We start from the raw sequence: 13,988 nt of genomic DNA on the forward strand, positions 1-13,988 counted from the left end.
AAGGTACATAATTCTTATTTGAGTTATGTAGACTTGACGGGGCATAAAACAAACTCAAATGAAAAATAAGAATAGGCGTTTACCCTTTCTGGCAAAACAACAAGAGGTGTTAAGATGTTCAAAACCAAATATATATATATACCTTTTGCAAGGAATCAAGTCTGCGTTAACCACACATATTTGTGGAAAAATATGCAAACAAAACATGCTTTGATAATGTATGCATTGTCTTTGAAACTGGTTGGCCTACACCAGAGACAGCCTTCTCCATGGCCGTGCCGCACTACCAGTGTTAGACCAGGGAACGCCAAAAGGCGAACAGTACATCTTCACAGCTGTTTTACTGCCAGAGAGGGTAACATCTATTCTTATTTTTCATCATTTTCGACACTGACTAAAAAGGTCCCATAGATAAACTCGAATGAGTTATAAGAGGAGAAAGGTGAATCTTGCCTCCAAAGCGCTGGATTGCTGATGTGCACCACCCATGTGTACACACCACAATACAGAGCACCTATTCAAGGCTGAGCGCGCCTAGGGGAAGGCTTTATTACTGGCCATGGCGCACGTCAGCTGTAAGCGGTGTGCGAAGATCTGTTTTGGGTGCGTGTTTTGTGTAGTGTAATAATTTTTATTAAAGTTAAACATAAAAAAACTTGAAGACAACTGCAAGGAAAGCATCGTAAAATGACAGGAGAACAAATTCTTGGGTCTTTCGGTAAAGTCTATCTCCGTGACTTTACCGAAAGACCCAAGAATATGAATTCCTGCAGTCATGAAAGCTTTAAGTCAATATATGACAGGAAAACTTTCAAGCTACTATGCCAACTGCACTTTATTAAATCCAGGGGTAGAATTCGAAAACAGAGCACAGTAAAATAAAGCACAACTATGGTTTAACAGAAGGTGCATTTTTGTCTTCTGCATTCTTTTCAAATGTGCAATCATGGTTATATTGCCATCGATTCTTTTGGGGTAAACATCTTATTGGGAACAAGTTTGTGATCCAGAACAAAGCACCTACCATAGGCGAGACCATCTCGTCTAAGCCAACACTGGTGGCACGTTCGTTGGTTGTGGGGCTGGGAGCAACTCTCGTTGTGCGCTCGAAGGTCGTGCAGTTGGGGTGACATGCGGGAGAGGAGAGGACACCGCATCCGTCCATCCGTTCTGTGGGTGCCTGCCGGAGTGGATGAGGGGGCCTCACTTCTTGCGTGCGGCGGCGCCCTTGCCCTTGCCACGACGGCCCTTCGCGTTCCTGCGAGAGGAAAATGTTCACGGATGAAAATGTTTACGGATGAAAATTTGCGCGCACGATACCCCAAAACCAACGCGGCTCACGGCGGCTCTTCACATGCACGGTATAAATTACATTTTTTTACGTACAGTATAATCTATAAAGGATAGAAGATGATGAGCACTAATAACCAGCAGCTCAAAATAATTTCTGTACACATTGGGGAGAGCGTGATCTAAAAACTGTAATTTGTTGACACACCAATTGCTCAGTATCGTCGATTGCTGGGGTGAAATGCATTACAATATCATACCACTGCAACATATTACGACTAAAGGTATGTATGCATACTCTCTGGTTCTTTCGGTAACACAAGCGTCCGTGATCAGGCGTCCGTCATCAGGACTCACCTGGTGATGGGCGCTTGTGTTGCGACGGAAACGTCGTGTTCTTTTATTATTGTTTTCTACCTACGTGACTTTAGCGAAAGAACCAGAGAGTATGGCTTCCTGCAGTCACGAAAGCTTCAAATCAAGTATGTATAGATATTTGTTTCTATTGCTCTGTTTTCAGATTACCGTTATTCAGATTACCCTAATTAGCGTGTAGTGCCACGTTTGATCACTTTTATTTTAGAAAAATCTACGTAAATATCTGCAGTAAAATTTCTCCGTATCGGAATGAAACTAACGAAACTACTTAATCGATGTTTTCAATTTCGCCGTGCCACAGCACCCGTCGGAGCAGCAACACGGAGATTACCTCCGGTGTTTGCTTTCGATCAGGGGTCGGCAACCGGATTGCTCCGGAACCGCGTGTGCCTCTTTAAGGAACTGCTTCGTGACGTCATTTATTAAGGACCACCACCTTCTCGTATTCGCCACATGCATTGCGGCTGTTGAAATTACTGAGGGGTTTTTTTCTTCCTAATTCGAAGAGAATGGCTCTCCTTGTTGTTTTGGTTGCTGACCCCTGCCTTAGATGTTATCTCATCCCCGAACCATTGCTCTCACTTCTTTGTGGGATAAGATAGATGCTGTCATGAAAAAGGGGGCCATTCTGCAGGTTTTAGCGAACTTCAGTCCTCGTGACCCACCAACCGCGCTACCTCTTTCCACTTTCGCAAATGTATTCCTCCCCGTTCAAATGCAAATTAACTCGTTCCACCCCGCACGCGCCCATTGATTGTTAAACACGTCCCACGTGATGCGCTAAGCAATTCACGATGTCCACGTTAATAGAGCCGATTGAAATTAAGATTGAGATAGATGTCACTGCACGTGTGTGTGTGTGCATGCACGTGTGTTCCGTGACCTGCTGCCAGCGAGCGTACGGCACTTCGCGTGGCTTTAAAGTGCACATATGTAAGTAAAAAACACATACAAGATCATTTTGTGTTTTGACCCACCTGTACTGGACATGTAAAAACGAGCTTCATAGCTCATCGGATTCCTCGAGTAAAAATTAAGATTATGATTCTGTTTTCTACGGTGCACTGTGGGCCCTTTCAGCAATGTGGATGTGACCCTCCAGATAGTTCAGACTATGGCACCAAAACATTTACCAATACTTTCCCAATTCGCCTTGGTCTCCACTAAACACAACAGATAAGTTGGTGAACCAGAAAGAGACCATAGAGCGGGCGGTGGTTCTTAACCTGGGCGGCACGCAACCCCGAAACACAAATTAGGCACGGCCACATAAGTACAACTACTTTGTTTCGTCAAACCTGTGTATTTATTAACATAATTTATTTTACGATTGAGAACCAAAGGGGTGCAAGGCTGCAGTAAAGGTTAAGGATCGCTGCCTAGAGGTATTGCCAAGCCAGCCATGGTTGCAGGGGCTGTCCAGAGCTGTGCACAGGCCTATCAAAGTCTTAGATGCCATCAGCGGGAAAAGTAATTGTAGTAAAAACATTTTGGAAATGCAATATCGGCCTCAAATATTCAATAACTGTAACCATGACATTTTATAATTGGTTTTCCACTGAACTTGCGGTATATGACAGAACAAATCCCCACTGAAAATGCAGCACTTGCATTCGTACCACAGTAAGTGCTGCAGATTGTGAAGGCGATGTTCTTCGATTACATTGATAATGTTGACCAACCGAGTTGCTGTGTTAGTACGTCTTGATGTTTGATGGTGACATACATCGTGTTTGGTATTTAGTGGTCAAGAATGCGAGTTTACAAGTATGCTGCTTTAAATGCTGGGGTTTTCAAATTATGTATGGCCATTATTCACGAAATTGTACTTTACAAACTAAAATAATGTCCCTATAAATACTGGCACTTTACGGAAATATATTTTTAAATGTTAACTTAGAAGAAGAAGATCTGTATACACATTGTAACAATTTCCTTAGGGATTATTTGGCAATGCCAGCTGTCTTAATTTGATGAATATCCATGCAGTACTTACAGCTCATCAACTCTCCTGTTCAGGCTTTGAATCTACATTCGGAATGACAGCAAGTTGGCAAAGGACATCAGCGGAAGGTGATGCACACACACACCAGAAATGTACATACACGTATTCTGGAAGGTATTCTTTAAAACGTATCTCACTGAAGTGTTAAACTGCCACGATTGAAATACAAAAACAAAATAAACATACGGTCATAAACAAATTTGATGTTGATGATGCCATAGTAGGCACTAGGTGTCTCTCTTGTGAAGGAAGACATTAAATAAAACCAATTAACTATAGTTTGAGATTTGTACCTATAGCGTGTGTTCTAGGCTGTCAAATATGGGTGTGACGCGTCACTAATCGCTGTCCATCAAGCTGTGGTGCTTTAGTGATGCCGCTGGGGCCAGTGATTTCTGTGGTTCCTGTACCCTTCCGGCAATTAAGTGCTCACATCCTACTATGCACTATATCAACATATACACCCATCTATATGTCCCTCCACCCATGTTGAGGACTCTGTCTACCACACACTGTTTCATCTCACCCATTCTGTGTTCAACTACCACACTGCAGGTCAACACAACACTCACCCACCCACTCACCACACTAAAGGTCACAACAACACACTCGACCACCCACCCACTCATGACACTGTAGGTCAAAACAAAGATCCCCCTTATAGCCTTAACAGACTGTTGAGGCAATTCCTGTTAGTAGCACCTATGAAGACCGGCACGGCATACGAGGAGGTGGATAGCCAACACCATCCCCGGCCGCCTTTGTCTCCCAAGTGGCGATGTTTACACACCGTGCCAGGTACTCATTTGAGGATGAGTCGACCGAGGGGAGGCCCAGCACCGGTTCAGATAATCGTCGCTGGTGTTGGCCGTGAGCAGGAATCGAACTCAGGTCACCGGGTTTGTAGTGCAGTAAGCTAACTGCTACACTACCACTCAAAACAACACACTCACTCACCTACTTACCCACCCACTTACTCACCACACTGCAGGTCACAGCACTCACACACCCATTGAGGCATGCATTTTCCATAATTTACTCACACACACTCGTATACACACTCATTCACGCACTCATACACACTGATTAATTGACACAACCCGAGAATTCATCTTACATCGTATTTCTGGCGCTTGATCCTTTCCAGGAGATCAAACTTCTCCGACTCCAGTCCGTGCAGCCACTCCCACAGCTCCGTGGCCTTCTCCCTGCCAGGGCACACGCGTGGGATTGGCTTACGGAGATAATTCACCGGTGCTTTTTGTTTTGGTTTGAACCGTTATAATTTAATTTAGGGTGCCCATAAAAATTCAAGTGTTTGTTATTGTCAAGGTCACACCTCCCCATTGTTATTCATTTGTCTGCGACACCAAAAGCACCGTTAGTTCAGAGGCAATCGCCCAATATTTGCTTGGTGCTTGACGAATTTGAAAAATGCATTGCAGGCGACACACACAGGACAGTCAGAGTATAGGAGGCACAGACGCAGAGAACAAGAGGAGGGGACCCTGTGCAACGTGTGCCTATGAACAGAGTCGAATGTGATTGTCAACTGTTGACGTTTACACCAAAGAGAACAAATTGAGAGAAGGGTGTGACCCAAGAAAGCCGAAAATTCACTGTTTCCATATGCAGAGTGAGTGGCACTCTAATATATAAAAAATATTATAACATATGCACATATTCCATAATGTTTGCTTTGTAGAAACCATCCACAATTTGCATGATATGAAAGCAGTGTATACTTTTTGGTGACATTTTATAGAGTTAACATGATTTAAAGATTGGGAATTACTCCCACCGATCTCTGTGCCAATCGGCTAGAGCAAACGTAATGATAGTAATAATAATTAAGCAGATGCCCATCTGTCCTCAACATTAAGTTGTTTTTTTTACACATCCCATGAGCCAAACGGCCTTCAGGGAGTGCATAATGTCAGCAGCATTGGTTCAACATAAGAAACACTCTGGACCTGTGTTGAAATTCATTATCTCATCAACCGAAGTCACGCTGGCTTGAACCAATGCTGTTGAGATGTTCACGAAATGTTCACAGGTAAGGATATGAGTCCTAGTTCAATGTTGAACTTCTTTTGCACTGTACGTAGCCAACCGCTCTAACCGGAGGTACGTATACATCCTCGGCAACAACACCGATGATCATCATGAAAGAACGACGACGATGATGATGAAGATGCTGATGATGATCGTGACAGCGGCCAAGCGCGCTCACTTGAGCTTGTCCTCGCTCAGATGGTCAATGTTGAGCGCCTTGCGGCGTTCTCCCAGAATCTTCCTCTTCTTCTCGCGCTCCGTCACCTTCTTCCCCTTCCTGCCCCTCTCGGCCTGCAAAGGAGCACGAGTTGAGTGAATAATACTCAAACTGTGAGTTTCTTGAAGGGGGGGAGGGGGGGAGTAAAATAACGCAGGCGGTGAATTTTTTCAACGTCCTTGTAGGCAATGCCGGATTAAGCTAGTGCGGGGCCTGTAGCATAAGTTATAAAGGGGCACTAAATAAATAAATAAACCATACATATATTTTTCATTTGCTATACAGCCAGATAATATGACAAATCGCTAACCTTAAACATCCAGTCGTTCATAAAAGTTGAAGGCAGTATAGTACTATAGTAATAGAGCAAGTGCAGAATCACTGAATCGGAATTGATAGCTTGAAAGCATTTATCACGGGACCTTGAAAGTGCGGGGCCTGTAGCATATGTAGCTACTTTTGCTACTAGGATAATCTGGCACTGCTTGTACGTAAATGCAATGTTTCCTCACACACTCTCTTTGTGCATGCTGCGCTATCTTTAATAATGAGGTCAATTCGTAACACACCACGATTGTAGAATCCCCTTCCTCGGTCCATTAGGGATTCTGAGTCTGTGTCACTTAAGATTTTAAAAAACAACTATTTGGTTGTCTGATTGGATCACTCTGTAATTATTATTTGTATTCGCTTTCATCATAGTTCTTAATTTTATTGGAATTTCGAGAGTCGTCACTGATATTGTTATTGCCAGCTTTCTAATTCGCTTAGATTTGTATAGATATTTGTGAGTGTGGTTTTATTTTTACGTGCTGTGCAGCGTTATAAGATACTTCAATATGAAAGGTGTTCATAAAATAGAGATGATTATTATTTGCGACAGAGAGATAATTACTCTGGAACCACAAGCGGGAAAGCAGCCACGTGATTAGCTGGTGCCAACAATTTCCCAAGCTCCGTGGTTTCCTATGTATATATTTATAGGTGTTATCAGCTAATTAATGAGTGGAGAAAGCCCACGTGTGCGAGGGGGAAACGCTCTATCCCATACAGATGGAAGAGGATTATGGTTCCTCCTCGCTGCCAACGGGAGTTTCACGACATTTTTGTGATCCACCAATGCTCGCTGCCACCACAGTGCTGGATTTACAGGCCACAGCAAGACTTTGCGGTCCTCTATATATAACACGGTGTTATCAGCCAATTATAGAGTGTTTACGTTAACAAAGTTACATGTCTTAGTCATATGTGCTCAATGTGATAACTATATTTAGGTCTAATTTAAAGAAATGTGGCTTTAAATGAAAAAAATAAACCCCAATGCATTGTTAGGAGCACATGGGTTACACACTACAAATGAAAAACGATCACTTCCCTTTTACATCGCAAAATATTTCAATTGTTTTCACATTGTGTTTCATGATTTTTTTTACACAGGAACAGATTGTGTTGTTTTTTTATTATTGTACAGTTTACTATTGTCCGTGTGTGTCAATCGAGTTTGGAGGATGTAATATACGCCCAATTAAAATGCCACCTGGAATTCATGTACAAGGTCATAACATATGCGTAACATTTATATTACGATCGATTTTAAAAAGACCAAACACTTGCATCAATTACATTGTGGCCTTAAAAATGTATATAATAGGTGACCTTCCGTACAAGATCCCTTCTTCAGGCACATAGAGGCCCAGAGAGATATGGCTGGATCATACAAATGGTACCTGTACTTGAAAATAAGGCGAACATAATCTTAGCTAAGTATTCTTTAATTACTCCCATACATATCCACTAGAGATTAGGGTATTTACATTTTTTTTGTCCTGACAAATTGTATACATTGGGCAATTCTATTTACAAAGGTTATCATCTCTTTTCTTGTGAATGCCATTAAATAATAGCAAATTCTATGAACAATTTTTTTGTATTATTTTACCAGGTAAAGCCTACTGAGCTAAGTAGCATTTTTTTAGAAGCGACCTGGCCGCAAATGATAGCTCAACGAAGTGGCTTATCAATGCACGTTTTTAAATGTGGAGGGAAAAACCGGATGACCCGGAGAAAAATCCACGTGGCCACGGGCCACGGAGAGAGACGTGCAAACTCCAAATATACAGCAGCAGGCGTCAGGGTTGGGATCGAACCCACGTCCTTCTGCATACCAAGTTCTGTATACAAGGTATGAGTTCGTTTGCTCATTTTGTTTTGTGTTGCTGATGCAGTGAACACTGCACGCGATGTGACACTGCCCCCTGCTGCACGAGATACCGGAAATCAAAACGACGACCAATATATATTCTATGCAAAGTAAACACAAATGACCCACTGGGATGATGACGCTGATGCTGAGAGTGTCATTATCTTGCCTCTCTCATCTCCTTCCATGTCCCCTCTTGTCCTCTTCCTTCCCAATCTTATATGTCTCTCGTTTTCCCTCCGTCTCCCCCTGTGCCCAATCCAGTTTTTGGTTTTTCTCTCTCCTTGCACCCCTACACTGGAATAATCTTCCCCTGCACATGAAGCAATCCCCCCTTAAGCTCATTCCGTTTTTCTCTCAAAGCATCACCTCTTCTCTCTCTTGCCCGTTCTCTTCCCGCCCCTCGCCCCTCCACCCCTTCCCGTCCCTCCCCTACCCTTTCGTGATCCCTAAGTATCCCTCTATCGTTTTCACTCATTCCTTAATCATTGTACACGCCAGGCATCTACATCATTCTATTCTGTCACCGTTTTGTAAGTTGCATGTCAAACGCCTCGAGTGAAGGCGCCTCGATAAATTAGACTAGATCACTGTACTTAAAGCTTTCGTGACTGCAGGAATTTATATTCTTTGGGTCTTTCGGTAAAGTCACGTAGATAGGTTCAAAGAAAATAACAAAAAATAACCAAAAACTACGACGTTTCGATCACAACACAAGCGTTCGTCATCAGGAAGAAAAAAGACGAACGCTTGTCGTAGTTTTTTGTTATTTTTGTTATTTTCTTTGAACCTATCTACGTGACTTTACCGAAAGACCCAAAAAATATAGATCACTGTAGATTGATATTGACCGGTAATGCGTCATACATGTTTCTTCAAATCGCTTTAAACTATTGTAATTGTAGTGCATATTTAATGTGGCGCTGCACTCTGATGTTGTAGGAGAAAACATTTCTTAAAAAGTCTATTTAATTAAGTAGAATGTGTTGTCTATATTTATTTAAAGTTGCGCATTTTTACGTGACGTCACATTTCTCAACCCCCTCCTCCCCTTCGTCACACATCGTCACAAATGTCTGACCCCCCCCCCCCCAGGTGCGTGACGTCAGTCATTTATGGACGGCCGCTTACCTTGGATAGCGTGCTGCCATAGGTGGCAGATGCGTCAGTGAGCAGCCTTCTCTTCTTGTGGTCCTCCTCTGCACGTTTGCGTTGATCCTCCTCCTCCCGCCTGGCCTTCTCTTCCTGTATCAAGAGTACACGGCAAGGGTCAGGTGCGGCTCCTGCACATCACCCGCCGTTTTCTGCACACGGCAGCAGGCCCCTTTGAGGCCCTTGTGTCATGGATGGGGAGAGCATTCAGAAAATCGGGGGAAGCACGTCATCTGTCAATGCTAAACTAACATTGAACACATCTTAAAAGCCAGATATGGTGAGTGACAATAGGATCTGGCTTTGTGTTCTCATGCATTTTCCATCTGCAGCTCTCAATTGATATCATCGAACGCAGGTTTTTTTGGTTTTGCGTTCTAAACGTCCACTTTCAACGGTGACTTTGTGTAATCTCAAGGGGCCGGTGATGATGTTGGCTTGGCGGCAACTCACAGCAATCCTCTGCTGGCGCTCCTTCTCCTTCTCAGCACGCTGGCGGATATTCTCGTCACGCTCCTGACGTCTCTTCTCCTGATGACGCACGACAGAAGTGGTTAGTTTCGCGTGAGCAGGATTTTAGCAATGTCTTACATCGTGATATAATATGTCTAAACCTGAAGCATTGTGATTTCGTGTATGTTACATACTGAACCGAATTGTAGTTATTGGTGTTTTTTTAATATTGTATTTATACAGACAAACACAATAGTTTTTCCAAGTTTGGTGAAACCAGTTTTTCGTAGGATGAGTCCGAATTAGCAACAATATAACTTTCTACCCCACAATTAAATTTGATTAGATTCTACAATTAATGTTTATATAATGCTAAATTTGTACGTGCCGCGCAGTATTCGCTCGCTCTTGCAGAGAGAGAGAATGACTTGGAGACACGACGGGGAATTACAGACAAGCTGGAGGGCATCTACACAATGAGCCGGCACCAGCAATTTCCCAAGGTTTGCGGTGCTCTATATATTAAGGTATTACACGCCAATTAGAGTCTTTGAAGTGGTAAAACGAAAAAAACTAGGCAATTTTTATCTTACCAGGAAAGGCCCACTGAACTATATAGCTCTTTTTCAGCAACGATCTGGCCACACGTGATAGCTCTTCAAAGTGGCTTATCGTGTGGAAATTAATAGCAGCCAAACACCATCTGAGAGCGCAGGCTTCTAAATTTGGAAGTAAAAATGTGCACGACCACGGCGAGAAAATGCAAACTCAATATACCTATCTACGTGACTTTACCGAAAGAACCAAAGAGTATGGATTCCTGCAGTCACGAAAGCTTCAAATCAAGATCCAAATATACCGGCGTATCGGGTTGGAATCGAACCCACAACCTCATGTCCACCAGGCGAGGTAGTTAACATTTCGCCACTGAAGCAAGATGTTGACAAGGCACCGGGAGAACACGCACACGTGCGCGATGCGGGGAAGACTATCCCATACATCTCAGAGAGCAACGCTATTGAGTGTAAACACTGTAAGGCATGCACGACGACGTACAATTCTCTCTTTCAGTAGCAGAAGGTCCTCCTCCTCCTTCTTTCTTGTCTCAAAATGAGCATCGATCAGAGTCTGCAGCTCCGACAGGTCCTTCTCCATGCGCTTGCGATGCATATCCTGCAAACAAAAAAAGCCAAAAATAAACAAACAAACCATAAAATATAACTTTACTTGACATTTTATATTGTGCTCGTCTAGCAATTACGAGTTCAAGTTTCGATTTTATTTTGTATATCCAGGGGAATGAGGCGGGGAGGAGGGATGCATGAACAAATTAACCAATTAAAGAACCAAATAAAGAACAAGGAAAATAATAATAATGTAAGCATGACGTGTCTACAGCCTGGTCCTCCCCTCCAGCCCACGCTCACCGATCATTTGATTTCCTCCCGTTCAGGTATTGGGGCTCTATGTTATCAAGATATTAACTACCTCGCCTAGTATACCCTGACCGCCTGCTGCTGTTTATTTGGAGTTTGCATGTTCTCCCGCCGGTCGTGGCAATCTTTTTCACAGGGTACACCAGTGTTTCCCTCCACGTTTAGAAACATGTGTTTAGAGAATTTGGCTGCTCTACATGTTCATGTCATCAGCCACTTCCTTGAACTTGTCATCGGTGGCCAGGTCTTTTCTGAAAAATAGCTCGGAATTACCTCAGTGGGCCTGACCTGGTAAAATGAAAAAATAGTTGAAATCGTTTTTAATAGTATTTTAGGTCATACGGGGATCTCAAGGAACGGTGTCCAAATTGCCTTGTATTTTCCCTATTTTTTCCCTTTAGCTTGTAGCTAAGGTGCTCCATCGCTGCACATGTCTCCAGATTGGGGGTGGTTCATGGTCTTTCCAGTTTCTCTGGATTGTTTTCCTTGCCATAGTGTAAAAGGCTTGGAGTTAAGACATGCTGGTGCTTGGAGACCATCCTCCCCCCCCCACCTCGGTTTTACACCCCACAGGGATGAGTCCACATATTTTATGTGTTGCATATAATATCAAATTTATGGGACCAGTTCAGCCACAGCCCAATGGCAATGCTGTAACCCAACCCCTCACACACTTCCAGCGAGTGAAATCCTACCAAGTATGAATTGTTGATACTCGTGAAATATTCCTGGAAGGAGTGTATCCAGTATGTATGTATAATGTAGCTCTCAGAGACACCATCTTGTTCAATTATATAAACAAATATTTATGAATAAAGTCTGCCGACTCACTGATATTTGAACGGATAACCACGAGTTGACTATAAACAGCTGGGTAACTTCTGTGACTCTCGGCGACGCTCCGCATGTAGTTTCCTGACTACATAGGAGCGGACGCGTAGCAGTCACGGAGACAATATGTAACTCTAGCCTTCCAAGACTACAAGGTTCTCCGATCCAAGATGATGAAGACGACCCGCTCCAAGACGACGATGTTGATGACGGTTTCTTGATTGCCCCACAGCAGCCCAGAGCCCTGCTCCACGCTGGCTTTTATCCCCCTCTCGAACCTGGCCACGCCCCTTTTCCCGAACTCTCTCTCACCTCATCTGGCCCTTTCTGTCCCTGTCTCAATTATAATGTACAACCACTTAGGTCCCGTACTATCCTGACGTGACCCTGTCCGTTCCCGTCGCGTCAATTATTAACCAAGGCCACCAGGCCCCGTACTGTCCTTACATATGTATGGTGAACTTATTTCGCACCGTACATAGCCAAACGTGCTAACCGCAGCTGTTGGCGATGTCTCTGTAGAACTCGGCGACATCTGTAAATAGCCATTAGGCGTGCAGATATGTGCGGTGCCTTGTAGACATCTGGGGCATTCCGAGGATGAGTTAGAGAAGTTTGCCCTCCTTTCATTGCTCAGATAGGTTCCATGAATACATTTGAAATAGATTATTTTCAAGGGGAGATGGTGTAGACGTCATCTTGTTCTTGCAAACCCTTCCTTTGCCGCCACTGCGTCAGTAGGCTGGACTACCGGCCAACATCTCCTCTCGTGTATCTACAGTATGTTGAACTTCTTTCGCACCATACGTATTTAACTGTGCTAATTGGAGGCGGGGGAAGGACTTACCTTCTTTGAACAGTCAAATAACATCTTTAACTTGTTGTTTCTTATCCCCGTCTTCCTCTCCCTCCCTCTCAATATTATTTCCCAAAATTCATCTCTCCGTTATTTTTTTCACACTTTCCAGTTCTTGTTCCATTTAATCGTTCACGTTAGAGTTTCGGATCCATATATCGTAGCAGGTGATTCGCACTCTTCATAGGACACATGATTTAATTGTCACTAGAAACCATTTTCTCTGCAAGTGACTCTGTTTAACTGTGGAGAGCAATAAGTGTCAGGTTTGTTCGATTGAGATTTCCTTCAGATTTCTGGATTTTGTGATATAAAAAAGAAATTCTGCAACGTGCCCAGATGTCTTACCAGCACGGCCTATCACTACTACATCAATACCATACACACATGCATGTGCTAAATTCGAATAGACATTGTGTACATTTTTAAAAAGATAGTAATAAAGGATATTCACGGAGAGCGACTTACATCAAAGACAAGCTCAGGAGGTCCTTCCGGTGCAGCTGGTGGCGGGACATGTATCTTGTGTTTTGGCTTTTCTGTTTTGAAAAAAAAAGAGAACGGTGTGGTTAGAATCTCACAAATTATATATATAAATATAAAAACACATGTTTTAAAGATAGTTGGGAAATACCCATTTAATATACCGTCAGTTCACTTAAAGTTCAAGACGTCATCTGAAAGTGGCACCAAACACTCGCAGAGAATTCTGTGTTGCCCTCTGCGTGACCATTTGGTTGGTCGTTTTTTTTGTCCGAACAAATGCAATGAAATTTCCCGTGAAACAATGGGAATCGGCGTCCTTCTCTCTCTCAACTCTGGTATAACTCCTCCTTTTAACACGTAGGCTTTCGTGCCCAATATCATCCATAATAGATGTTTTTTGGGTTAGATCGCGTAAATGTCCTCCTTGTCTGTCAAGCGAGGACAGAGTCGCAGATAAGAGAAATCGAATAAGAAGGGTTCCCTTCAAACCATTTGATATGACCCGAGGGTCATATGTACCTGTAGCAAAGTGTCTATGCTCTTTCCTGCCAATTATAAACCAATCGAAGACCATAAATACCCTATCTCCACATCTGAAAGGCGACGGGTGTACCTGCTGCATATTGTAG

The 13,988-nt window shown here is 43.2% G+C and overlaps 1 protein-coding gene across 1 annotated transcript; it reads right to left on the bottom strand.

Moving 5' to 3' along the window:
- Positions 1–821: 821 nt before the first annotated feature.
- On the bottom strand, positions 822–13,408 carry LOC144933711 (troponin T, fast skeletal muscle isoforms-like). Its single transcript, XM_078858777.1, has 8 exons — positions 13,342–13,408; positions 10,807–10,923; positions 9,751–9,828; positions 9,277–9,390; positions 5,907–6,019; positions 4,791–4,881; positions 3,665–3,696; positions 822–1,258 (listed from the first exon to the last, which is right to left on the bottom strand). The coding sequence occupies exons 2-8, from the start codon at positions 10,918–10,920 to the stop codon at positions 1,204–1,206; spliced, it is 597 nt and encodes a 198-aa protein (XP_078714903.1). The 5' UTR covers positions 10,921–10,923; positions 13,342–13,408; the 3' UTR covers positions 822–1,203.
- Between the last annotated feature and the right edge of the window lie 580 nt (positions 13,409–13,988).

The sequence above is a fragment of the Lampetra fluviatilis genome, chromosome 8, assembly GCF_964198595.1.
Source record: "Lampetra fluviatilis chromosome 8, kcLamFluv1.1, whole genome shotgun sequence".
Classification (NCBI taxonomy): domain Eukaryota; kingdom Metazoa; phylum Chordata; class Hyperoartia; order Petromyzontiformes; family Petromyzontidae; genus Lampetra; species Lampetra fluviatilis.